The sequence below is a fragment of the Pristiophorus japonicus genome, chromosome 22, assembly GCF_044704955.1.
Source record: "Pristiophorus japonicus isolate sPriJap1 chromosome 22, sPriJap1.hap1, whole genome shotgun sequence".
NCBI lineage: Eukaryota > Metazoa > Chordata > Chondrichthyes > Pristiophoridae > Pristiophorus > Pristiophorus japonicus.
Window position 1 is genome coordinate 41,057,386 of NC_091998.1, and position 27,095 is coordinate 41,084,480.

The 27,095-nt window shown below is 47.8% G+C and overlaps 1 protein-coding gene across 1 annotated transcript in view; it reads left to right on the top strand.

Annotated features, from left to right (window-relative positions):
• The window catches only part of LOC139234625 (zinc finger matrin-type protein 4-like), a 248,056-nt gene extending 223,594 nt beyond the window's left edge, over positions 1-24,462 (top strand). The window contains exon 6 of the mRNA XM_070865312.1: positions 24,362-24,462. Within this exon, the coding sequence (XP_070721413.1) occupies positions 24,362-24,462 (101 nt within the window). The remainder of the gene's footprint in view (positions 1-24,361) is intronic.
• Positions 24,463-27,095: the final 2,633 nt, after the last annotated feature.

The window sequence follows — 27,095 nt, forward strand, 5'->3', positions numbered from 1 at the left end:
AACCACAAGGTGATAGGAAGGGACAATATGTATGAATATAAAGGGGCTGCAGGAGGGGTCAAAACTAAAAATCATGGTTTAAAAACTAGTATTAAACACTCCACCTAAACGCACGCAGCATTCGAAATAAAGTAAATGAGTTGACGGCACAAATCATTACAAATGGGTATGATTTGGTGGCAATTACAGAAACGTGGTTGCAGAGTGGCCAAGACTGGGAATTAAACATACAGGGGTATCTGACAATTCGGAAAGATAGACAAGAAGGGAAAGGAGGTGGGGTAGCTCTGTTAATAAAGGATGATATCAGGGCAGTTGTAAGAGACGATATTGGCTCTAATGAACAAAATGTTGAATCATTGTGGGTGGAGGTTAGAGATAGGGGAAAAAGTCACTGGTGGGCGTAGTTTATAGGCCCCCAAATAATAACTTCACGGTGGGGCAGACAATAATCAAGGGAATAATGGAGGCATGTGAAAAAGGAACGGCAGTAATCATGGGGGATTTTAACCTACATATCGATTAGTCAAATCAAATCGCACGGGGTAGCCTTGAGGAGGAATTCATAGAATGCATACGGGATTGTTTCTTAGAACAGTATGTTCCAGGACCTACAAGGGAGCAAACTATCTTAGATCTGGTCCTGTGTAATGAGACAGGAATAATAAACGATCTCCTTGTAAAAGATCCTCTCAGAATGAGTGATCACAGTATGGTTGAATTTGTAATACAGATTGAGGGTGAGGAAGTAGTGTCTCAAACGTACTATGCTTAAACAAAGGGGACTACAGTGGGATGAGGGCAGAGTTGGCTAAAGTAGACTGGGAACACAGACTAAACAGTGGCACAATTAAGGAACAGTGGAGGACTTTTAAGGAGCTCTTTCATAGTGCTCAACAAAAATATATCCCAGTGAAAAAGAAGATCAGTAAGAGAAAGGATAACCAGCCGTGGATAACCAAGGAAATAAAGGAGAGTATCAAATTAAAAACCAATGCGTATAAGGTGGCCAAGGTTAGTGGGAAACTAGAAGATTGGGAAAATTTTAAATGACAGCAAAGAATGACTAAGAAAGCCATAAAGAAGGGGAAGATAGATTACGAATGTAAACTTGCGCAAAACATAAAAACAGATAGTAAAAGCTTTTACCGATATATAAAACGGAAAAGAGTGACTAAAGTAAATGTTGATCCCTCAGAAGATGAGAAAGATAATAATGGGAAATGTGGAAATGGCTGAGACCTTAAACAATTATTTTGCTTCAGTCTTCACAGTGGAAGACACAAAAACCATGCCAAAAATTGCTGGTCACGGGAATGTGGGAAGGGAGGACCTTGAGACAATCACTTTCACTAGGGGTTAGTGCTGGACAGGCTAATGGGATTCAAGGTAGACAAGTCCCCTGGTCCTGATGAAATGCATCCCAGGGTATTAAAAGAGATGGCGGAAATTATAGCAGATGCATTCGTTATAATCTACCAAAATTCTCTGGACTCTGGGGAGATACCAGCGGATTGGAAAGCAGCTAATGTAACGCCTCTGTTTAAAAAAGGGGGCAGACAAAAGGCAGGTAACTATAGGCCGGTTAGTTTAACATCTGTAGTGGGGAAAATGCTTCGGGACATCTGGATAGGAATAGTGCAATCAAGCAGACGCAACTTGGATTCCTGAAGGGGAAATCATGTTTAACTAATTTACTGGAATTCTTTGAGGATATAACGAGCATGGTGGAGAGAGGTGTACCGATGGATGTGGTGTATTTAGATTTCGAAAAAGGCATTCGATAAGGTGCCACACAAAAGGTTACTGCAGAAGATAAAGGTACGCGGAGTCAAAGGAAATGTATTAGCATGGATAGAGAATTGGCTGGCGAACAGAAAGCAGACAGTCGGGATAAACGGGTCCTTTTCGGGTTGGAAATCGGTGCTTAGTGGTGTGCCACAGGGATCGGTGCTGGGACCACAACTGTTTACAATATACATAGATGACCTGGAAGAGGGGACGGAGTGTAGTGTAACAAAATTTGCAGATGACACAAAGATTAGTGGGAAAGCGGGTTGTGTAGAGGACACAGAGAGGCTGTAAAGAGATTTAGATAGGTTAAGTGAATGGGCTAAGGTTTGGCAGATGGAATACAATGTCGGAAAGTGTGAGGTCATCCACCTTGGGGAAAAAAACAGTAAAAGGAAATATTATTTGAATGGGGAGAAATTACAACATGCTGCGGTGCAGAGGGACCTGGGGGTCCTTGTGCATGAATCCCAAAAAGTTAGTTTGCAGGTGCAGCAGGTAATCAGGAAGGCGAATGGAATGTTGGCCTTCATTGCGAGAGGGATGGAGTACAAAAGCAGGGAGGTCCTGCTGCAACAGTATAGGTATTGGTGAGGCCGCACCTGGAGTACTGCGTGCAGTTTTGGTCACCTTACTTAAGGAAGGATATACTAGCTTTGGAAGGGGTACAGAGACGATTCACTTGGCTGATTCCGGAGATGAGGGGGTTACCTTATGATGATAGATTGAGTAGACTGGGTCTTTACTCGTTGGAGTTCAGAAGGATGAGAGGTGATCTTATAGAAGCAATTAAAATAATGAAAGGGATAGACAAGATAGAGGCAGAGAGGTTGTTTCCACTGGTCGGTGAGACTAGAACTAGGGGGCACAGCCTCAAAATACAGGGGAGCCAATTTAAAACCGAGTTGAGAAGGAATTTCTTCTCCCAGAGGGTTGTGAATCTGTGGAATTCTCTGCCCAAGGAAGCAGTTGAGGCTAGCGCATTGAATATATTCAAATCACAGATAGATAGATTTTTAACCAATAAGGGAATTAAGGGTTATGGGGAGCGGGCGGGTAAGTGGAGCTGAGTCCACGGCCAGATCAGCCATGATCTTGTTGGGTGGCGGAGCAGGCTCGAGGATCTAGATGGCCTACCCCTGTTCCTAATTCTTATGTTCTTATGTTCTTATGTTCTTATTAATGTTGGGGAAGTCCAGAACCAGGGGTCACAGTCTAAGGATAAGGGGTAAGCCATTTAGGACCGAGATGAGGAGAAACTTCTTCACCCAGAGAGTGGTGAACCTGTGGAATTCTCTACCACAGAAAGTTGTTGAGGCCAATTCACTAAATATATTCAAAAAGGAGTTAGATGTACTACTAGGGGGATCAAGGGGTATGGCGAGAAAGCAGGAATGGGGTACTGAAATTGCATGTTCCACCATGAACTCATTGAATGGCGGTGCTGGCTCGAAGGGCCGAATGGCCTACTTCTGTACCTATTTTCTATGTTTCTATGTAAAGAACTAGCTGGTTTATGAGCAAAGGTTGAGCAATGAAACTGAACATTACTGGTTCATCCACCAGGCTCACAACTGCATGCCTCATCATGGGGAACCTGAATTCAATTAACCGGGGTTTTATTGAGTCTTGTCAACATCACATGACTGGCGAAGCCACTCAAAGTATAACATCTCTACAACTCTTTTAGAGGAGACAAAATTAACCAGTTAAATCAAGTGCCCCCTACTGTGGGGGACACTGCAACCATTTTTCCAGGTCCTTTTTTGTTTTTTGGGTTTTTTTTTTGTATTTTTTGTAGTTTTATGTTTTTATTTTGGGCGCTAAAACACACATACACAAGTGCCCCCTATAAAAGGGGAGGAGGACACTAAAACGCGGCAATTAAAACAAATTAAACTTTAAAACATATAAAATCAAATTAAAATTTGCTTGACGGGGGTGATGATGCACTCAGTCCCTCCGGCGCCCACCTCTCGCGCGTGCTCCATCTCTAGGGACACCCTGGCTCAGATGTAACCGCGGAAGAGAGGCAGGCAGTCGAGCTGAACGACCCCCTCGACCGCCCGCTGCCTGGACCGGCTGATGGCACCCTTGGCCGTGCCCAGGAGCAGTCCTACGAGGAGGCCCTCGGACCTACCCAATCCCTTCCACACAGGGTGCCCAAAAATCAGAATAGTGAGACTGAAGTGCAGCCAGAAATTGAGGAGCAGCTGCTTTAAATAATGGGACAGGGGCTGCAACCTCGCACATTCAATAAAAACATGGAACACGGACTCTTCCAGGCCGCAGAAATTGCAGGCGGCCTGGGAGCCCGTGAACCGGCTTAAAAATTTATTGCACGGGACTGCTCCGTGCACCACCCTCCAGGCCAAGTTCGATAAATAATGGGAGGACTCCCGCGTAGAGTGCACTCCATCGGGGACCCCCGTCTCCTCCGGACGGCAAGATGTTGTGCCATGGCGTGTCCGGACGGCAGACGAGGATGGCAAAGTTGAGAGTGTGCAGGAGCAGCCCGTACAGGAAACCCCTCCACGCAGAACTGAAAGGCATGGAGGGGATTTCCCCGAGGCAGCTCAAGTTGTGAGGCGCCGGCTCCCAACGGAGGTTCCGGGGTTTGGCGCCAATGAGGAATTCCGTTCGGAAGGGGTCAGTTCGGATGGGATCTCCCCACGTGCTTGAACCTGTGGAATTCTCTACCACAGAAAGTTGTTGAGGCCAATTCACTAAATATATTCAAAAAGGAGTTAGATGAAGTCCTTACTACTAGGGGGATCAAGGGGTATGGCGTGAAAGCAGGAATGGGGTACTGAAGTTGCATATTCAGCCATGAACTCATTGAATGGCGGTGCAGGCTCGAAGGGCCGAATGGCCTACTCCTGCACCTATTTTCTATGTTTCTATGTTTCCTCGACACACCTAACGGAGTCAGGGCCCAGAGCTGTTTTTAGCGAGTCGATGGCATCGGCTGCGCGGCAGACATTGGCCAAATCTAGGCGCCGTGCCAGCATATCTGGCGCCATCCAGCCCACTCCTCTGCCATCGAGCAGGTTCCTGACCCTGGTCACCTCGCCAGCCACAGCCCTCTCGTCCGACTGCCACCTGAAACCTCGGTCGTGGAGGTACGGATTCCCGAGCAGCGGCTCCTGCAGGACAGCCGCCACTCCAGCCGGTGGAGAGCTGCGCTTGGTGGAGACTTTGTTCCAGACCCTGATGAGTTCCTGGTAAAAGACAGGCAGCCCCTGGACTGCGGTCCTGATGCCCCCCAAGCTCACAAACAGGAACTGCGTGTCGTAGTTGAGGCTGTGCTGCTGGCGGAAGAAATACATCGCCAGCGCACGCCACCTAGGAGGGGGCTCAACGTAAAGGTATCTCTGCAGGGTATGGAGACGGAAAGTCGCTCGCTGGGTGCTGACGCACACCAACGACTGACCGCACTCCCTAAGCGGGAGGCTCAAGACTGCGGCAGAGACCCGGTGCTTCCTGTTGTTCCAGAAGAAGTCCACCAGCTTCTTCTGTATCTTGGCGACAAACGCAGGGGGAGGGGTCAAAGTGACCAGCCGGTACCACAGCATAGCGGCCACCAGCTGGTTTATGACTAGCGCCCGACCCCTGTAGGACAGCACTCGGAGCAGTCCTGTCCAGCGCCCTAGGCGAGCGGTGACCTTGGCCTCCAGCTCTTGCCAGTTCGCCGGCCAGGCTTCCTCGTCGGGGCTAAGGTAGACTCCCAGATAGAGGATATGGGTCGTGCTCCAGGCAAAAGGCCTGAGCTCCTCCGGCAGAGAGTCCACCCGCCACTGACCCACCAGGAGTCCGGAACATTTCTCCAAGTTGATCCTAGCGGAGGATGCGACTGAGTAAATCTCCTGGCACTCACGCATCCTCCGCAGGCCAACGGGATCCTCTACCGTGAGGAGCACATCATCGGCATAAGCCGAGAGGACGACCTCCACGCCCAGCCCTTGCAGAGCCAGTCCTGGCAACCTCGCAACAGCTCTACAACTCTTTTGGTGGGGGAACAAATTAAGTGTCCCCCCGATCTGGGGGACACTCCAGACAATTTTAACTGCCCTCTTTTTACATATTTTTTTTGTTTTTTGGGGGGTTTTTTGTGTTTTATTTAAAAAATTTTTGAGGCATTAAAATTATATATTTTACAAGTGCCCTCTATAAAAGGGATGGGGAAACTAAAAACCCGGCAATTAAAACAAATGAAACTTTAAAACATGTAAAATCAAATTAAAATTTGGTTGCCGGGGGTGATAATGCACTCCAGTCCCTTCGGTGCCCACCTCTCGCAGAAGGCCGCGAGCGTACCGGTGGACACCGCGTGCTCCATCTCCAGGGACACCCTGGCCCGGATGTAAGCACGGAAATTAGGCAGGCAGTCAGGCTGAAATGACCCCCTCGACCGCCCGCTGCCTGGACCGGCTGATGGCACCCTTGGCCGTGCCCAGGAGCAGTCATACGAGGAGGTCCTTGGACCTACCCGCTCCCCTCCGCACAGGGTGCCCAAAGATCAGGAGTGTGGGACTGAAGTGCAGCCAGAAATTGAGGAGCAGCCCCTTTAAATAATGGAACAGGGGTTGCAACCTTGCACATTCAATAAAAACATGGAACACGGACTCTTCCAGACCGCAGAAGTTGCAGGCGGCCTAGGAGCCCGGGAACCGGCTTAAAAATTTATTGCACGGGACTGCTCCGTACACCACCCTCCAGGCCAAGTCCCCGATAAATAATGGGAGAACTCCCGCGTAGAGTGCACTCCATCGGGGACCCCCGCCTCCTCCGGACGGCAAGATGTTGTGCCATGGCGTGTGTCCGGACGGCCGGCGAGGATGGCAAAGTTGAGAGTGTGCAGGAGCAGCCCGTACAGGAAACCCCTCCGTGCAGAACTGAAAGGCACGGAGGGGATTTCCCCGAGGCGGCTCAAGTTGTGACGCGCCGGCTCCCGAGGGAGGTTCCGGGGTTTGGCGCCGATGAGGAATTCCGTCCAGACGGGGGTCAGTTTGGCGGGATCTCCCCACGTGCTTGAGCCTCCTCGATGCACCTAACGGAGTCAGGGCCCAGAGCTGTTTTTAGCGACTCGATGGCATTGGCCGCGCGGCAGACGTCGGCCGAATTTAGGCGCCGTGCCAGCATGCCTGGCGCCATCCAGCCCGCTCCTCCGCCATCGAGCAGGTCCCTGACCCTGGTCACCTCGCCAGCCACAGCCCTCTCATCCGACTGCCACCTAGAACCTCCGTCGTGGAGGTACGGATTCCCGAGCAGCGGCTCCTGCAGGACAGCCGCCACTCGAGCCGGTGGAGAGCTGCGCTTGGTGGAGACTTTGTTCCAGACCCTGGCGAGTTCCTTGTAAAAGACAGGCAGCCCCTGGACGGCGGTCCTGACGCCCCCCCAAGCTCACAAACAGGAGCTGCGTGTTGTAGTTGAGGCCGTGCTGCTGGCGGAAGAAATACGTCGCCAGCGCACGCCACCTAGGAGGGGGCTCAATGTAAAGGTATCTCTGCAGGGTCTGAAGATGGAAAGTCGCGAGCTGGGCGCTGACGCACACCAACGACTGACCGCCCTCCCTAAGCGGGAGACTCAAGACGGCGGCAGAGACCCAGTGCTTCCTGTTGTTCCAGGAAGAAGTCCACCAGCTTCTTCTGTATCTTGGCGACAGACGCAGGGGGAGGGGTCATAGTGACCAGCCGGTACCACGGCAGAGCGGCCACCAGCTGGTTTATGACTAGCGCTCGACCCCTATAGGACAGCACTCGGAGCAGTCCTGTCCAGCGCCCTAGGCGAGCGGCGACCTTAGCCTCCAGCTCTTGCCAGTTCGCCGGCCAGGCTTCTTCGCCGGGGCTAAGGTAAACTCCCAGATAGAGGAGATGGGTCGTGCTCCAGGCAAAAGGCCAGAGCTCCTCCGGCAGGGAATCCGCCCGCCACTGACCCACCAAGAGCCCGGAACATTTCTCCCAGTTGATCCTGGCGGAGGATGCGGCTGAGTAAATCTCCTGGCACTCATGCATCCTCCACAGGTCAGCGGGATCCTCTACCGTGAGGAGCACGTCATCGGCGTAAGCCGAGAGGACGACCTCCACGCCCGGCCCTTGCAGAGCCAGTCCCATCAACCTCACAACAGCTCTACAAACCTGTGAGCATGCTCGCAGGTGCATACATTATAATGGGTCAAGCACTACTGTGCTTACCTTGTCTTTAGATGCCTTAAGGCTTGGTTCACAAGTTATAATGGTCTGTATTATCTAGCAGGAAGCTGAGGTCTACCTTTTCAGCACCTAAACAAGGTTCACTGGCGACCCTTGATCTCCCAATGGCTCGGTCAATAAATGCACTGTCTGTAGCAGTAAACCACACAAGTCCCAGATTCCATCCCTAGTTTGTACTAATTTGTACCAGGGCAGCTATATCGGTGTTACAATTAGTGTCAGCATTCTTGGGCTGAAGAGATGAAAAATTGAATCAAATTTTACATTCCTGATGGCTACATATTAATCTTCCTGCGTGGATGTCAGAGAACTCAGAACGATGTTTGGCTGCAATATTTCTGTGATTGAATATCCTGTTGACATTCATCTATTGTTACGAAGAATGAACTCATTCTTCCCATTGTTATTTTTGTGCCATCTCATTGGTCCAGATTTGCCAATCAATACTAAGTGAAGCGAACACTTAAGTCAAATCACACCCTGTAAAATGGTTAAAAAATGGAAAAGTAACTGAGCTGCTCCAAAACTGTTTTGAGTGGACGATGAGAGCAATCATTCAACTCAGCTCTTTTTAAACCATTTAAAGAAATGGACATCTCTTGCAGAAAAGAGGCAAAAAGAATGCACTTCAAAAACAAATTAAATAATGCTGCAATTGCAAATCCCTGAAAATAAAGTAATGGGGTCCTAGCATTCAGTTCTTAGGAGGACAGAGAGAGAGGGCCATGAGTGTGAGCACCTTTTGCGGGATGGCGACAGAGATTCTTCGTATTCTCCCTTCTCACTTATCATCTTAGAGCATATTATATTATGGTCACTATTGCCTAGATGTTCCCCTATTTTTACTTCTCCTATCTGCTCTGGTTCATTCCCCATTACTAGATCCAATAGTGACTATCGTTGATCTTTTTACATATTGGGTTGAAAAGGAGTCCTGTCGACATTGTAGGAACTCCATTCCCTTATCCCCTTTATCAACCTCTTCTATCCAATTAATATCGGGGCAGTTGTAAACCCCCATGATTATTTTTCTGTTTTTTTACTCATTTCCCTAATTTGTCTGCATATTTCTTCCTCCACCTCCCTTCCACTATTCGGTGGCCTGTAAACTACACCTATTGGTGTGATTGATCCTTTATTATCTTTTATCTCTATTCATATGTATTCTATTTTTGTCTTGCTGATAACTGTGTATCTTTTTTCTACTGCCATTATGTTATCCCTAATTAGTACAGCTACTCCACCTCCCCTGTTTCCCTCGCCATCTTTTCTAAATATATGTTATACCCTGCAATGTTTAATTCCCAGTCCTGATTTTTCTGTAGCTATGTTTCAGTAATGCCTACTATATCTGGTTCCTCACAACACATCATTGCCTCCAGCTCCCCTGTTTTATTACGGACACTGTGTGCATTGCTATACAGACAGTTTAACTAATTTTTAATAGGATTTCCTCTCATTTTATGTTTAACCATCTTTTTAGACTCCTGTTCTATAACACTATTTATTCCCTTGCCATCAATGTCCTCCCTTACTTTATTCTTTCCTATGCTCTCTTTTGTTTATATTTAAGCTGGTTACATCTCTTGTAGATCCCGCTCCCATCTTACTAGTTTAATGCCTTTGGCATCTCCCAGTTTACCCTTTCTGCTAGGACACGGGTCCCATTCCCGTTCAGGTGGAGCCCATCCCATCGGTACAGCTCCTTCCTGTCCCAGAGCTGATGCCAGTGTCCCATGAAAAGGAACTCCTCTTTCCCACACCAGCCTTTAGCCGCATGTTAATTCTCCTGATCTGTCTGCTTCTATGCTAATTTACACGTGGTTCGGGCAATAATCCAGAGATTCTTACCCAATAGGTGCTGCTTTTTAATTTAGAGCTTAACCCCTGATACTCTTTCAGCAGGACCTCCTCCCTGTTCCTACCTTTGTCGTTTGTTTCAATATGGACCAAGACAACTGGATTTAATCCTTCCCTTTCCAAGTTGCCAGCCGTCATGAGATATCCCTTTCCCTGGCACTGGGTAGACAACACACCTTTCGGGATTCTCGTACTTGGCTGCTGAGGATGCTATCTATCTATCCCCCTAATTAGAGAGTCCCCTATCATTACCACATTTTTATTCTGCTTCTCCCCCCCCCCCGCCCATGGACCTATTTTTTATATAAATTTTTGATGACTTTTCCCTGTGCATACACATAATGAAAATATGAAGGAAAATACCGAAATAATGGCCGTAATCCTACCAGCCCTGCGAGTGCAAGTTTGGACGCGGTCCGGCTGTCAAAATGGCCGTGATTGACAGCGAGGCGGAAGTCCGCTTTGAACTCTGCTCCGCGTGTGTTTTGAAAGCACCGGCTCTGCCTGCAGATTGCAGATCCGGCACTAAGTGACGTGTCAGGCAATTGTGTGAATTAACAAGCTGCTTAAAGCTGTTTAAGTAGCATTTTACCAGGTCCGAAGGATTTTTCCAAGTTTTTTTTATGAGGGTCACGTCCCTCAGGTATCAGGTTAAGTAAGTGTGTCGGGTTCTCAACAACTCTGGATTGGTTTGACTAGTTGACAGCTGCAGAAGTAGTATAAAAGCTACCATTTCACCGCTGTTCAATTTCCAATCAAAGAAGCTGGAGCCTTCAGGATTTGGAATACACTCTTCAGCTTTATGAAGGTTTGAAGTGTTTGCAATGAACTCTTTATCCAGTGTCTCCTCCTAGGAGCAACCTATCTCACCAATGACAGATCGCTTCTGCATCTCAACTTCAACTGCCATCTATTCCAACAGCATCGGTGTCCTTGAAAAAATCTCTCCTTGGTCCTCAGAATGTCATCACGATCAGCCCCAACACAAACATCACCAGGCACACCGGCATCACCAGGCACACCAGCATCACCAGACACACCGGCATCACCAGGCACACCAGCATCACCAGACACACCGGCATCACCAAGCACACCAGCATCACCAGGCACACCGGCATCACCAGACGCACCGGCATCACCAGGCACACCGGCATCACCAGACACACCGGCATCACCAGGCACACCAGCATCACCAGACACACCGGCATCACCAGGCACACCAGCATCACCAGGCACACCGGCATCACCAGGCACACCAACATCATCAGGCACACCAGCATCACCAGGCACACCGGCATCACCAGGCACACCAGCATCACCAGGCACACCGGCATCACCAGGCACACCGGCATCACCAGACACACCGGCATCACCAGGCACACCAGCATCACCAGGCACACCAGCATCACCAGACACACCGGCATCACCAGGCACACCGGCATCACCAGGCACACCAGCATCACCAGACACACCGGCATCACCAGGCACACCGGCATCACCAGGCACACCGGCATCACCAGGCACACCAGCATCACCAGGCACACCGGCATCACCAGGCACACCAGCATCACCAGGCACACCGGCATCACCAGGCACACCAGCATCACCAGACACACCGGCATCACCAGGCACACCAGCATCACCAGGCACACCGGCATCACCAGGCACACCGGCATCACCAGGCACACCGGCATCACCAGGCACACCAGCATCACCAGGCACACCGGCATCACCAGACGCACCGGCATCACCAGGCACACCGGCATCACCAGACACACCGGCATCACCAAGCACACCAGCAACACCAACAACAACACCAACCTTCTCCGCAATCACCTGATGCTGTACAGGACACAGGGAATCAGCACCCGACCACATTACTGCCTGGGATGGCACTTCATGCTGTACACCCTGGCTGCCGCATGATGCGCTAGGTTGGCACCACCCCACACTAACACCATAAAGCATTCCTTCAATGCCCAAGTCATTCCTTTCACACTCATCACCATGGGGGGGGGGGCGGTGGTGGGGAGGGGGGCACTTTTATGTCTGACTCACTGAGCCACTTCCAAAGGTGCACACAAATTTATCCAAGAAGGCAAAGTGTTGATAATATAGATTTCAATGTTTGACAATATATTAGCAGAAACTTTACACCAGCATTGGCGATAACAACCAAGTTTGTGTGTTGTTAGTTGGTATGATTGGACAAGGATGAGGGTGTGAGGGGTGGCTACTGAGATGAGGATGTGATAATGTAGAGAGAGAGCGGGATCGGTGGAGGTGCAAGGTAAGTTGGTGTGAGTAAGGATGTGCAGGAGTAGGGTAGGGAAGGCAGAGTGATGGGGATGTGATGTGTGGTACAGCAGGATGAGGTTGAGTGTGGCTTTGCAGTAACATTTCGTGATCCACTGAGATCATTGAAAGGTTTGTGCCACTGCAGCTTCCTGACGACATCCCTGCTGGTGCCTTCTGTGCAATGTACAACCAGACTGCGTTGGTGTCCTGGGGAGGTCTCTTCTGCCTGACGGAAGAGAACCTCCCTGCATGCTGTGCCTCCCTCCATACGCATCTGAAAGGAGTTATGAGAGAGCCTGGGTGCAGTCATGCACCTTTGTGCAGTGCTTGTCAGTGTTTGCAGCACCTCAATGCTGTAGAACACTGACAGCACAACTATCAAAATCAATGTGGGTATGCTCCCTTTAAGGGAACCAGCTGATGATGTGCCACCAGATGACATCATCATACCTGCTTCCTTTTAATTGGCCAGAAACCTCACAGGGCAGGTTTAACAAGGCCGATCAAGGTAAAATCATGTCAGAGGCCCAGATCAACAAGCTGCGGAGTCGGGACCCGCCATGGCAGTTGCATGCCCTGGACCTTCTGAGGTTAGTAAAATCCAGCCCAATGAATTTGCTGTGATATTTTGCCGAATATTGAAGAAATACAATCTGCAGGTTGTAAACTGAACAACTACATCCAATTGTTCAGTCTAATTTAAAGCATTTTAAGTGATTCTAATTTTTGTGCTTTTGTAATTGGTGGATAATAACTGTTGGTGCACAATCTTAGGTTAGGCCTTGCAAAGAAAGTCTAAACTAAGATGGTGGTGCTTCAACATTAGATCTCCAAAACTGCTCACCATCAAGGGGACATCTTCTTTACAATATCATCAATACAGTGCAGTTACCAGAAGTGAATACTATGAGAATGTTGACCAAATATCTCTGTAATGCACTTATGAATGACTCCACAAGGCAATGTGTTGTACTCAAACTGTAATACCTTGATCCTTTATTCGTAACTCCAGAGTGAGGCACAAGCATGGTGGGCAGCCTTTTATACTGGGCCTTGCAAACCTATGCAGGGGACCCTCAGGTCCCCCACCGCAGTGCCCTCTGGTGGACAGCCTCTGCCACAGGGGCAGGAAACTCCATTCTCCACCAGTTGCACCCTCAAGTGGTGCCAGCGTACACAGTGTAAACCTATTGATACCACATCAGGTAACAAGTCTCCATCTTAAGCAACTATACAGTGACTACACAGAGAGTATATCTATAGTCTGCATATATAACATCACTCTCCCCCAAGTCCTTTGTATCGATTACCTTTGCACTACGTGCTCTGGCTTAGCTCTCCCCAGACATAAGTGCCACTAGCTCTTCCACCTTGGTTGTACTGTGGCTTGGCTCTCTCCCTGTTAACCCCCAAGTCCTTTTGCCACAACGTTGGGTAGTGGTTACCAGTTTGGATGGTTCGATGATGCAGTGGAGGTTCCAGTGGGTTCTGGATGTGATCCAAGTGTGTGTCCATGGTTACATACATCCATATCCGCACTCCCCCCCCCTCCCCACCACCACAGCGAGATCGTGCAGCAGACCCGTTACATTAACATACAGGATCAGACACAATGCAAATACAAAGAAAGGAAGTTACAGTTTGTATCGTGACACCTTGGTTCAGTGACTTACATTCGTTACGTTTTGCGATCGTGCGCTAGGATTGAGTAGATTGTATTCATGGTTCAGTCATGGTAAGTACTGAGGTAGCAGTACAGGTATGCGAGGACGCAGGTTCCAGAGCAACCGGATGGGGTCCTACTCGTCTGATGGTGGCGCTGTGCCCCCTGCTAGCGGGGTGGGCTTGGTTCGCTCACCTAGCCAGGAGTCAGGGCCTTTGCCATTGCCTAGTGGTGGCCAGAGTCACAGATGTCCTCCTTTGAGGGCTGCAGAATCTTCTGCCTGCTCTCTAATGGTGTTGGGAACCTGGCTGTTCCAGGTCCCATTTGGGGAACTCGTTGGTTCTGACCGTTTGCTCCCAGACATGGCCGAGGTAGCGACTGGGTCTGGGGGCTGCGCCGTCTCCACCCAGGTGGTGGGCAACGGCCGCCGACTGTGCATATTGGCGCCGGTTTCGTTTCCAGGTCCATGGCGAACAGTGCCATCGGGTGCCTCCAGCGTGGGATAGACCTGGGGCAGGGTATCAGGATCAGTGCCTTCAACATCCTGAGGTTGCTGGCCTATAACTTGTGGGGACACCTGGAGCAGGGCATGAGGATCAGCGCATTTACTCTCCCGAATTCGCTCGCTTGCTACTTTTGGGGACACTCTATTCCCGACATCTTGCAACAACATTTTGTTCTTTACATTAGGACTGGTACTGACATCTCGCAACAACATTTTGTTCACAATCTTAATCAGTTCGTTACATTGATTGCCATGTATACAATGTCTCTTTAAGTTCAGTTGGTTGCAGGTCTCCTTTAAGAGAACCCTGCTGGCTTTACCCCAATCAAATCCTTTGTTAGACACCACATGTTGGTCCCTCAGCGTTGCACCTCGTGATATTGCCGCGGCCATCTTTTTTTTTAGCCACACCGCCTCTCGCTGCAGCAGGGACACCATCTTGCCTCTGTCCTTGAGGTCGACTGCTTTGATCCTTCTCTCCCGTGATACTGCCACAAAAGCTGGAGCAGTGCCTGTGAATTCGATCTTCCTCCCCAGGAGTCCTGCCACTGGAGCCAGGAAGGTAATTTTAGGTCATTCCGGTCGGATCATTGCCACGCAGTCGTGATGAACGGTCTATACCTCAGGTGCTGCGCTGGTCCGTTCTCTGGTGCCTGGCCTAAGCGAAGGTGAGGTTTTGCGCTGCCTCTGAGCATGGGGGACATTGATGGCTGGAGTGAATTGGTCTTCCCATTTCCACTGGATCTTCCCCATCCACCTTCTTCCGAGTGGCGTTGGACCATCACCTGCAACAATCCACAGAGGTAACTTGTGCACCATGCCATTATGTATTACACTTACATCTGCAGTACCAAGGACTGGGATCATCTCCTTGGTGTAGGTGCACAACTTTTCCTGTACTGGAACCAGCTCAGGTCGTTTTTCATTCCATAGCCTCTCAAAGGCATCCTGGCTCATCACTGACTGACTCACTCCCGTGTCCACTTCCATGAAGACTGGAACGCCGTTTATCTCAACTTCCATCTTCACTGGAGGACAATCGGTGGTGCAGGTATACACTCCATACACTTCTTCTCTTGGGGCTGAGCTGCCTCGTGTTACAGGCTTTGCATACGTACTCAGCAAACCGACACTGGTGAGCCCTATGGTTTCCTCCGCAATGCCAGTATGAGGCTACTCGATTAGCACCCCTCGGCTGACTCTGAGTTCTGGACCCTGAGGTCTGTGCTCTCTGCTCTGGGCAGAGTCACGTTCTATAATCTTGCCTGTGAAAGGCATCATTCTCTGTACAGTACTTGCCGGGTTTGAGTCCACAAGATGAATAATTTGCTTGATGCTGCAGGTCGAGGTCATGAACGCCTGACTGATGCTGATGGCCTTCTGCAGGTTGACTGTGGTGTCGGCAGATAATAGCTTGTGGCCAATTCCCATAACGAAGATGACTCGCAATGCTTCGTTGATGTGCGTGCCGAAATCACACGGTGCCGCAAGTCTTCTGAAGTCGGCAGCATATTTTGCAATCTCCTGGCCCTCAGGTCTGTGGTGAGTGTAGAATCTGTGCCGGGCCGTGAGGATGCTCTGTTTTGGTTTTAGTTGGTCGTGAATTAATTCAGTCAGCTCATCGTATGTCTTATCCTTGGCCTTTGGGTGCCAACAAGTCCCTGACGAGGTGGTTTCCTCAGGCCCACAACTGGTCAGCAGTATAGCCTTGCGCTTCTCCGCCAATGTGTCCATCTCCCCTGACAGGTCGTTTGCCACGAAATATTGCTCGAGTCTTTCTGTGAAGGCATCCCAATCATCACCCTCTGCGAAGTCTTTTAGTGCGCGAAAGGTAGCCATAATCACGTGAAAGTCCACATTCTCGTCGCCAGTTGTTATGTCTATAATGCACTTATGAATGACTCCACGAGGCAATGTGTTGTACTCAAACTGTAGTGACCTTGGTCCTTTATTCGTAACTCCAGAGTCAGGCACAAGCATGGTGGGCAGCCTTTTATACTGCACACCTTTGCAGGTGACCCTCAGGTCTCCCACCGCAGTGCCCTCTGGTGGGCAACCCCTGCCACAGGGGCAGGAAACCCTGGTCTCCCCCAGTTGCACCTTCTAGTGGTGCCAGCATAGTATATACACAGTGTAAACCTTATCGATAGTATATCAGGTAACGAGTCTCCATCTTATGCAATTATACAGTGACTACACAGAGAGTATATCTATAGTTTGCATATATAACATCTGAGTTCAACAATTTTGCAGACTTTCCCTTTTGCTCTTTCCTCCTCTCCCCCTGGCTCTGTACTTGCTTATAACCTGTTACATCTCTAACTTCTTCCTGTGCTGATGAAAGGTCATTGACCTGAAACATTAACTCTGTTTCTCTCTTCACGGATGCTACCTCACCTGCTGAATGTTTCCAGCATTTTATAATTTTTATATCAGATTTCCAGCATCCGCAGTATTTTGCTTTACCTTGACCAAATATCTCTCTGGTTATGATAGATTCTTGTAAACTTGCACAAGTCTGCTGCAGGTGTGAATGCAGTATAACACTCCTTTGGATGGGTAAAGAATGCTTGAAACGCTTCACTTCTGTCAATATATTTTGTTTAGACTTCAAGCATGTGGGTGCTGGTAAAACCAATATTGTATGTTTGAAGAAAATTAGGCGGCAAAGAACAATGAGTCCTCAAGAGATAAAATGCATTTCAAGGTTGTAATGTTGCCATTAATTATAGATGCACATAGGTTAGTACATGATGGAGAAAGGAATAGAAGGATATGTTGATAGGGTGAGATGAGGTAAGGTGAAAGGAGGCTCGTGTAGAGCATAAACACCGGCATGGATCTGCTGGGCCAAATAGCCTGCTTCTGTGCCGTACATTCCATGGGGCCAAAATTGACCTTTTGCGCAGTGCCAGTTAGCGCCGCCGGCCAGTGATAACAGTGCGCTAAAGAGTTAGGGGCCGAAATTCAGCTGCCCAAAAAGGCCGCTTACTGCTGGAAAGTGGCGGCCAGTGGCAGAGTTGAGTGGCCGTTGCCAGCGAAATTCAGCTCGGGGATTTTTCTGGCGGTCCCCACTTCCTCCCTGCCGCTGCCAACCAGTCCTAAGTGCATAATTAAAGTGCGCACCGCCGATCTCCACACCTCCAGCAAAATTCAGCTTTAAAAATCTTCCATCCGCTGAGCGGTGCCCCCGACAGCTTTTTCTGTCAGTGCACCTTGTTTTCTGTATGGGTCTTGGCTTTGCGGCGGCCATTAAAGGCGAGGGCCCACTGACGTGGCCGCCATTTTATTTTTTTTGCCGGCCGACTTCCAGATCGGCCAGACAATTATGCCTCCAAATTTGGTCGGGCCGCCAACAGGCAGCCTGGCACCCCCTCTTGGGTGCCAGGCCACTGGCCCAGCCGAAACACTTAGTGGACCTAACCTAAAAAATTGCAATGTCTCTCCCCTTTAAATGAAGGGGAGAGATATGGTGACGCACATGTGTCATGATATCATCACCGCTCCGCTGATGATTGACAGTGGCGGTGACTCCGTCCAGCCCTCACTTACGCCCGTCTAGAGTGTGTACCGCCTCCACTTTCGCCCCCATTATGACCGACTGCCGGGCCGCTTCAAAAAGAACGACAAAGAGCTGAATTTTGCGAAAGAGGTGGCCTCATCTGACGCGGCGGAAAAATCAATTCAGGATTGGTAGGTGCGACCCGTTTTGGGCGGTGAGGAATTTTGGCCCCTTAGCGCACAGGCATGGTGGGCACATCGACGTGCGCAGATTTGCCCCCAGGGCTCTGCTGATGAAATGTGGTTTGCGCCGCGCTCCACGATTAGCGCATCGCCGTGACACGCACACAGCGATGACGTCACTGGCGCACACGCCGACCCATTTATCGACCCGCGCCGACCCTTTTGCGCCCTTCGGGGGAAATTGCCCAGCGAGGTCCGTGTAGTGCGATGCCAATGGCAGCTTCTTGGTGCGAGAAGCTGTGATGCCCCAGCCACCCTTAAAGCAGTGGCCCGGTGGGTGCCGCTAAAGAGGCTGCAGAGTTTGCAGAGGGACGTTGTGAGGCATCTGCGAGACACAGCACATCCGAGAGTGCTCTGTTAGCGCAATAACAACTTTTTTTCCACAAAGAGCCCAAATCCACGCCGGCGATAAAAAAAGCTCATTCGAATTATGTACTGCAAACCCAGCATGGGGCAAGTTCAGCCCCTATGTATTTCCAGTGGAGTGCTGCCTTGTGATAATTCCCAGGAATCCAGTGCGCTGTGTATAAACCAATTGAACCCCGAGATTAGATTGCATTCTGGTAATTTGCAAAGGTAAATGGTGTCCTCCGTACTCTGGGGAAAGAATGTACTTTGGAGTAGTAAAGAAAAAGTCTATAGTTTTCTTGAGATTTCATATACAGCTTTTCAAGTGCTCTCTAAAAAAGGTGTGGGCCATTTGGGAAAGAAAACTATTTAAACATGAAAGGGCTTTGAAAACTGAACTGTAAACCTTGATAAACAGCCTTTGTACTGAGTTTTATTTTAATTAACCTTCTTGGTTTGCTGTGATGGTTACATGCAGTTTACAGTCTTTTAATTGGATTTCTATTATACTATTTAATTGAGCATTTTCAACCCAGTTGAGGTGAAGCAGGAAAATAGAAACAGATGGGAAATCAATGCAGAACGATTAGCTGTTTCGGTTAATCCTTCATTTTCTTTTCAATTTGCTGGAATTTTCGATCAGGAACATTTTAATCTCTTCTTCCAAGTAGCTATTGGGCAGTGACAAATCTGCTCTTGTCTGCTTCCACATTTTGATTGCCCAATATAGAATAAAGTAGCAGAGAACGAAGTAAACACATCTTGCTTGTATGAAACTAACGGATTGTCATAAAAACCCATCTGGTTCACAAATGTCCTCGAGGGAAGGAAATCTGCTGTCCTTGCCCAGTCTGACCTATATTTCCCATATTACAACAGTGACTGCACTCCAAAAGTACTTAATTGGCTGTAAAGCGCTTTGAGACGTCCGGTATTTGTGAAAGGCGCTATATAAATGTAAGTCTTTCGTTCTATGTAACTCCAGACCCACAGCAATGTCTTAACTGCTCTCTGAAATTATGGCTCACCACCACCTTCTCAAAGGCAATTAGGGATGGGCAATAAATGCTGGCCTTGCCAGCGACGCCCACATCCCGTGAACATAAAAAAAATTAAGAACTAATTGCTGAAACAGGTTTACAAATTTGTCAACAGAAAAGGACTACTTATACTTATATGGAAACGACTTTTGAACATGATCAGTGGGTTTTATTTCTTATTATTAATTCTCAGGATGTGTCTTTTTATATTCTTTCTTTCCAAATACTTAACTAATTTATTTTTCAATGGTCCTTAATAGCTACTTGTGATGAGTCATTCCATATTCTTACAATCCTGTGTGTGAAAATATTAACTTGTGCCTACTCTTGAGTTTACACCACCTGGGAACTGAGTCAGCAATCAGTAGATACAATCTTTCACTATTTACCTTCTTAAGATTTTCACAATTATGCAAGTCTTCACCGTGCCTGTTCTGTGGCTCTAATATCCGCAAAGCATTGTACTTCACACTTCTCAACATTGAACTACATCTGCCAGTATCTGCCCACCTCATCAACTTGTGATCTCCTGCATTCTCCCACACAGTTTTGGTATCAGGTGCCTTGGCTCACTACTCGCTCTCTTGCCTCTAAGTCAGAAGGTTGTGGGTTCCAGCCCCACTTCAGCACATAATCCAGGTTGACATTTCCATGCTAGAGTGGTAGATGCTGTCTGTCAGATGGGTCGTTAAATGGATGTCAAAGATCCCGTGGCACGATTTGTAAAAGAACGGATTTGTTCTCCTGGCCAACATTTATTCCTCAATCAACAACAGATTATCTAATCAGTTATCTCATTGGTGTTTGTGGAACCTTATTGTGTGCAATTTTGGCTGCTATGTTTCCTTACATTATAAGAGTGACTACACTTCAAACGCACCTCATTGGATGTGAAGCTCTTTGGGATGTCCTGTGGTTCTGAAAGGCATTAAAATAAATCAGGTTCTTTCTTTCCATCATCAGCGCATTTTAATATCATTCTTGTGGTAATGTCCAAATCGTTTCAATAAATGGAAAACAATCGAGGTCCAAGAGCAGATGCCTGTCCTCGAGCTAGCTCTCTATCTATGCAGCTACTTGTCTTATAGCACCAGTATCCATCACTTTACAACATGCCTCCTAGGTGTCATCTTCTCAAACTCTCCTGAATAAAGTATTTGTACATCCACCCCATTCCCTTTATCTATATATTATGTGAGTTCCTCAAAACATTCAGATGGTCCAACATGACCTGCCATTTATAAATCCACGTTGTCTGTCACTATTTATCCCTTGACTTTCTAAGAGTTCACCAATTTCATCGCACATTATCGAATCTAGATGTCTACTTACACTGAGGTAACTGGCTTATAAATTCCTGGCTTATCCCTTTCTTGAATAGGAGTATAACAATTGACACTGTTCTGTTCTTTGTATAATTCCCTTTTCCAAGGATTTTGCAAAATTATGTTGTGTGTGTTTTATATATGATTTTTCTTTTCTTTCTACTTTACCTTGCTCATATAGAATAAAAGGAATATTATGTGATTTTCTGATGAGCTCTACGTTTTTTAGAAAGATGTGTGGACAGTCCATGTGATTAAAGCACAAGAAACATTTAGCAATGGCACCTACTTTCTGTCAGCTGCAATAAAGAAACATGCTATTATTATACCATGGTTATACATAGTGTTAACTCCAATTCTGGACTGTTGTGCAACCCTGATTTTAATCGCTCCACCATTGGCAGCCAGGCCGTGCCTTCAGCTGCCCTAAGCTCTGGAATTCCCTCCCTAAACTTTCCCTAGATTATCTGGTCATTATCACATTGTTGTTTGTGAGCTTGCTGTGCGCAAATTGGCTGCTACGTTTCCCAAGTTACAAGTGACTACACTCTAGAAGTACTTCGTTGGCTGTAAAGTGTTTTGAGAGGTCCGGGGATCGTGAAAGGCGCTATATAAATGCAAATCTTTATTTTTTTTTCTTTCTGCCTCTTTACCTCTCTTTCCTCCTTTAAGACGCTCCTTAAAACCTACCTCTTTGACCAAGCTTCTGGTTACCTGCCCTAATATCTCTTTATGTAGCTCGGGGTCAAATTGTGTTTGATAAACGCTCCTGTGAAACATCTCGGGATGTTTTATACTTTAAAGGTGCTATATAAATGCAAGTTGTTGTTTATAAATCCCAGCTCCTGGAAGGAACAATTTTCAGTGCACCTCAGCTATGCTGGCCTGTTCAGAGCTTGCACGCACAGGGACTTGTGTCTTCTAAAGTTGCAGCACCGCCTCACATCAGGTGATATTCACAGACTGAACATTGGGTAGACAATGTGTTATGGGGCATTGATTACATAGAATATACAGCGCAGAAACAGGCCATTCATCCCAACCAGTCCACTCAAGCCTCCTCCCTCTATTCCCTTCTCCTTAATATGCCTGTCTAGTCTCCCCTTAAATATATCTACACTATTCGCTGTTGTAACGAGTTTCATATTCTCACCACTTTTTGTGCAAAGAAATTTCTTCTGAACCCTCTATTGGATTTCTTGGTACCTATCTTATATTGATGGCCTCTAGTTATGCTCTTCCCCAGAAGTGGAAACATTGGGGCAGAAATTCAGGGTCCGGATAAGCCTTGTTACCGTTGTTTTGTGGCGGCCATGAGGCGGAATCGAGTGGCCGCCGCATTGCAGTCCATTGGCCGCCACGATCCAAAATCATCTTGGTGGTTTTTTGGTCGTCCCCACTTCTGTCCTGCTGCTGCCGACCACCCCAAGCGTGTCATCAAAGCGCGCACCGCCAATCTCCCACACCTCCATCCCACTGCGCGTGAAATTTACCTCCGAAAATCCATGAGCCACCGCGCGGTGCCCCCGACAGCTTTTTGTGTCAGTGCACCTTGTTTTTGTGTGTGCAGCACAGCAGCCCTTCAAGGGGAGGGCGCAGTGCCGTGGCCATGTTTTTTTGTGGGCCGGCCAACTTCCCGATTGGCCAGACAATCATGCCCCCGAGTCCGGGCCGGGCCCCCTCTTGGGTGCCAGGCCGCTGGCCAGGCTGAAACCCTCTCTGGTGGCCCAGTGGCTGAACCTAGAAAACTGCTGCTTCTCTCCCATTTAAATGATAGCGGACCCGAGGTAAAAACATCTGAAAAAAAGGTTGGTGCGCCAGCTTTCTAGCGGGCCTGAATTTTGGCCCCATTCTCTCTGTATCCACTCGATCAAAACTTTAAAGATCTGTGTTTGGTCACCCCTCAGTCTTCTAATATGGCGCCCAGAATTGTGTTTGCTTTGAATGTTAAATGTGTTGAAATGGTGTTGTAATATTTATGAGATACATAAAGGATTACAGGAGATTTGGAGGTAGGCTAGTGTAAATTTTAGACAATATCACATCCAGCTTTACTTACATTCACCCACCCCACCCCCCTCCCCCATTCCCACCATATATTAATTACAGCTTCAGTGGACCATCACAAGACAGATATCATGTCTCAAGAGATGAAATCCACACATAAAAATTAATTAGCATGCATGATGTGCTTCTCAGAGTTAATGAAAGTGTCCTAAGTAGCAGCTGGATTGTCACTTTCCCATTGCTGTACTGGCTCAGTAGCTGTTGTTCATTATCTTTCTATTACCCACTCACAGCTTCTTTTCACCCATCATGTTTTCCACCTTTGTCAATCTGAAGCCTACTTCAGCTCTTCCAGCAGTCTGCAGCTGCTGCCAACCCTTGTGCTTCTATTAGCTTCCAAAGTCAACCTACTTTTGCAGATTAAAGATCCACAGAAGTCCCGTGGCGAACAAGAGTGAGTATGCAGGTGTAGCCTTAAGCACCATCCTAACATGTGTTGTACCTCCGGAAGCAGCTCGGTGCAAATTTCTGTTTGATAACGCTCCTGTGAAGCGCCTTGGGAGATTTTACCACGCAAGTTGTTATTGTTGACGTAGAAAAAAATATTTTGCCAATAGAGCAACAGCCTTCAGAGCCAAGACAACATGTGGGTAGCGTGGTGATACTTGCAGTATATTGCTTCCATTTTTCTCCAAACGAAAAAAATCCCAACCTCAACTTTACTGGTAGAAAAAGGAAAGTACAAGTACAAAGTGAGATTTACTGCTCCTGTACTCACGGTGTGATAACAGACCAGTCAGGTTCACACATTGGAAAATAGTGCAACTGCAGCCTGTGATGCTCCATTGATTTATTTCGAATGGATGTGCAATAATGGGCTGGGGGGTGAAAATCCCTGATATGTGCTCTCTTCGTTCCATGCCATGAAGGTCACCATAACAACAGCAACTTGTATTTATATAGTGCCTTAAACTTAGTAAAATGTCCCAAGGCGCTTGCACAGGAATGTTATACGACAAAACAAATAAATTTGACACCGAGCCACATAAGAAGAAATTAGGACAGATGACCAAAAGCTTGGTCAAAGGTAGGTTTTAAGGAGCATCTTAAAGGAGGAAAGAAAGGCGGAGAGGTTTAGGGAGGGGGTTCCAGAGCTTGGGGCCTAGGCAACAGAAGGCACATCCACCAATAGTTGAGCGATTATAATCAGGGATGCTCAAGAGGGCAGAATTTGAGGAGCGCAGACATTTCAGGAGGGTTGTGGGTGGGAGGAGGTTACAGAGAAAGGGAGGAGCGAGGCCATGGAGGGATTTATAAACAAGGATGAGAATTTTGACATCGAGTGTTGCTTAACTGGGAGTCAATGGAGAAAATCTCTCATATTGGATAATTTATGCATTTTTTAAATGATTGAGATTTTTTTTGTGCAATTGTGATCACTGAGTTATTATTTGTGTGAAGAACGGTCCAATATCAGAACTTTTCAGGAGAAGCAATGAAAGTCGGTATATCTTGAAACCGGGATCTTCAGATTACCAACAATTTGATCTGGCTATTTTCTCTTTCAGCACTGAAGCGCAGTTATACCTGCAGTTTGTGTCACGTGATCCTGAATTCCATAGAACAGTACCATGCCCATCTACAGGGATCCAAACATCAGACCAAGTAAGTAGCCTCAATTGTCTTTACTCTTCTGTCCTAGACTTGCAAACCTTGGCAGTGCCCTGTGTTAGCCTCTGACCTTAGTTTCTTATTTAACATAACACACAAAAAAATAGTACAACTTATAAAATCCCAAGAACAAGACGGTTAATACTGACTTGACATAAGAATATAAGAAATGGGAGCAGGAATAGGCCATACAGCCCCTCGAGCCTACCATTCAATGGCTGATCTGATCTTGGCCTCAACTTTACTTTCCTGCCTGTTCCCCATAACCATTGACTCCCTTATAGTTCATGAATCTGTATATCTCAGCCTTGAATATATTCAATGACCCAGTCTCCACAGCTCTCTGGGGTAGAGAATTCCAAAGATTCACGACCCTCTGAGAGAAGAAATTTCTCCTCATCTCCATCTTAAACTCCGTCTGGAACTCCCTCCCTAAACCTCTCCACCTCTCTTTCTTCCTTTAAGATCCTCCTTAAAACATACCTCTTGAAACAAGCTTTTGGTCATCTGCCTTAATTTCTTCTTTTGTGGCTCGGTGTCAAATTTATCTGTTTGTTTTGTAACACTGTTATGAAGCGCCTTGGGACGTTTTACAATGTTAAAGGCGCTATATAATTAAAAGTTATTATTATTAAATGGGCGACTCCTTATTCTGAAACTATGCCCCCTAGTTCTAGATTCCTCCACGAGGGGAAACATCCTCTCAGCATCTACCCTGTCAAGCCCCCTCAGAATCTTATGGGCTAGAATGTCCACTTTTGTGCTTATCGCCCAAAAATGGGCGTTATTTCTGGCGTGGGTGGTAAAAAAAAGTCTTCAGATCGCCAGCTTCTCGCCCATTCTCAAAACACCTAGTTTACATTTTTGAAAATAGGGGTTACCGCAAGGAATATCAAATGGGCGGTGGCGTTAAATCTTTCTGACCTTCTGCCGTAAAGTGTGGCCATCCTTAGCAACGGCATGGAAACGCTCGATTCCCGCGATTCAGGAGGTCAAGGGTCATCATGATATGCGCAGAAGAGGAGACAGAGAGAGAGGGAGCTCAGAGGGACTGAAGGCGTGTGTGGCTTTGGTGTGTGTTGTTTGGCTGTTGTGGGAGAAACGACGGAGATTCACGAGCAGCAAAAAGCCTACTAAGCACCAAGAACATAGTTGGCACTCAGTCTTTTGTCCAACAAATAAGATATAACATGGAAGGGATGGAGGAGGTGCTGGAGCTGATAGCCAGGAACAGAGGGCTCCCAGTGGTCCCGAAGCGCCGCACTGCACCCCAAGGTGCCACACCCCGATTGCCAACCACACATGGGAGCCAGCAGCAACATCTTGCTTATGGCTCGGAGCATGTTCTCACTCATGACCGTCTTCTCCCATATCCGTCCAATCAGCGTTTCGGCCATCACCCCCCACCCCCCCAATGAAGCATCGCCTGAGGACCTTCTCGGCCTGGCGGCTTGGAGTCAGGAGAGGAGTGGGAAGGGGTAGATACGGAGGGGTGGGGGGGGGGAGGGTTGGTTTGTACAGAAATACTGATGATTTCAGACTAATGTTCGGTTTAAATGTTTTTTATTTAACAAAACCTTGTAGCACATTGGCTCAAGTAGCTGCACCATTACACGCTGCTGATTCGTTAACTTAAAAGGGTTTAATCACACTTAACTTCAATCAACTTAAACTTTAACTGTCACCAAGGTGATGCCGACCATTAATGTATGACCTGCACACCCAGCAGTGTGTCAGCCTTGTAAATAATTCTTTCACGCAAAGCGATCATTGATGAGCTCCTGACGTAAGGCTCTTGCAGCTATCATACCACCATGGGCCCTTTCATGCGGTCTACAGGGGGGCACGGGGGCATGGGTTCAACGTCTGTCTGATTGGCCCGATGTCAGCGTCCGCCTCCTCGTCCTCCTCTTCCTCTCTAGTGAGGTGGACTGTCAGACTCATCAAGCAATTCTTGTTCCCACCTGATAGCCAAGTTGTGTAGCATGGAGTACACCACCTGCTCAGGGTGGTATTGGAGCTCGCCTCCTGAGTGGTCCAGGTGTCTAACGTGCTGCTTCAGCACTCCAATGGTTTTCTCTACGATATTGTGAGTTGCTCTGTGGCTCACGTTGTATCGCCTGTCGGCCTCGGTGTGTGTGTCACGCAGGGGGGTCATGAGCCAGGTGGCGAGGCCATATCCTTTGTCCCCAAGCATCCAGCATTGACCTTGTGGCTCATTATTAAACAAGTCAGATACAGTGCCCTCACGCAGGATGTGAGCATCATGGATGCTGCCCGGAAATTGAGCATTCACTGCCAATATAATTTGCTGGTGGTCGACAACCAGCTGGACATTCAGGGATTGGACTCCCTTGCGGTTCCTGAAAACCTCAGCATTCTGAAAAGGTGCCCGCATCGCGATGTGCAGTCTATTGCTCCCTGCACATTGGGGAAGCTTGCAATTCTGGAGAATCCTAGAGCCCTCTCACTCTGTGCCTCCCTGGTCATAGGGAAGCTGATCAAGTCACTCCTGTGTGCGTACAGGGCTTCAGTGATCTGTCTAATGCAGCAATGTGTGCCATGCTGAGAAAGTCCGCAAACGTCGCCAGCTGTGGCCTGAAAAGAACCCGAGGTATAGAACGACAGTGC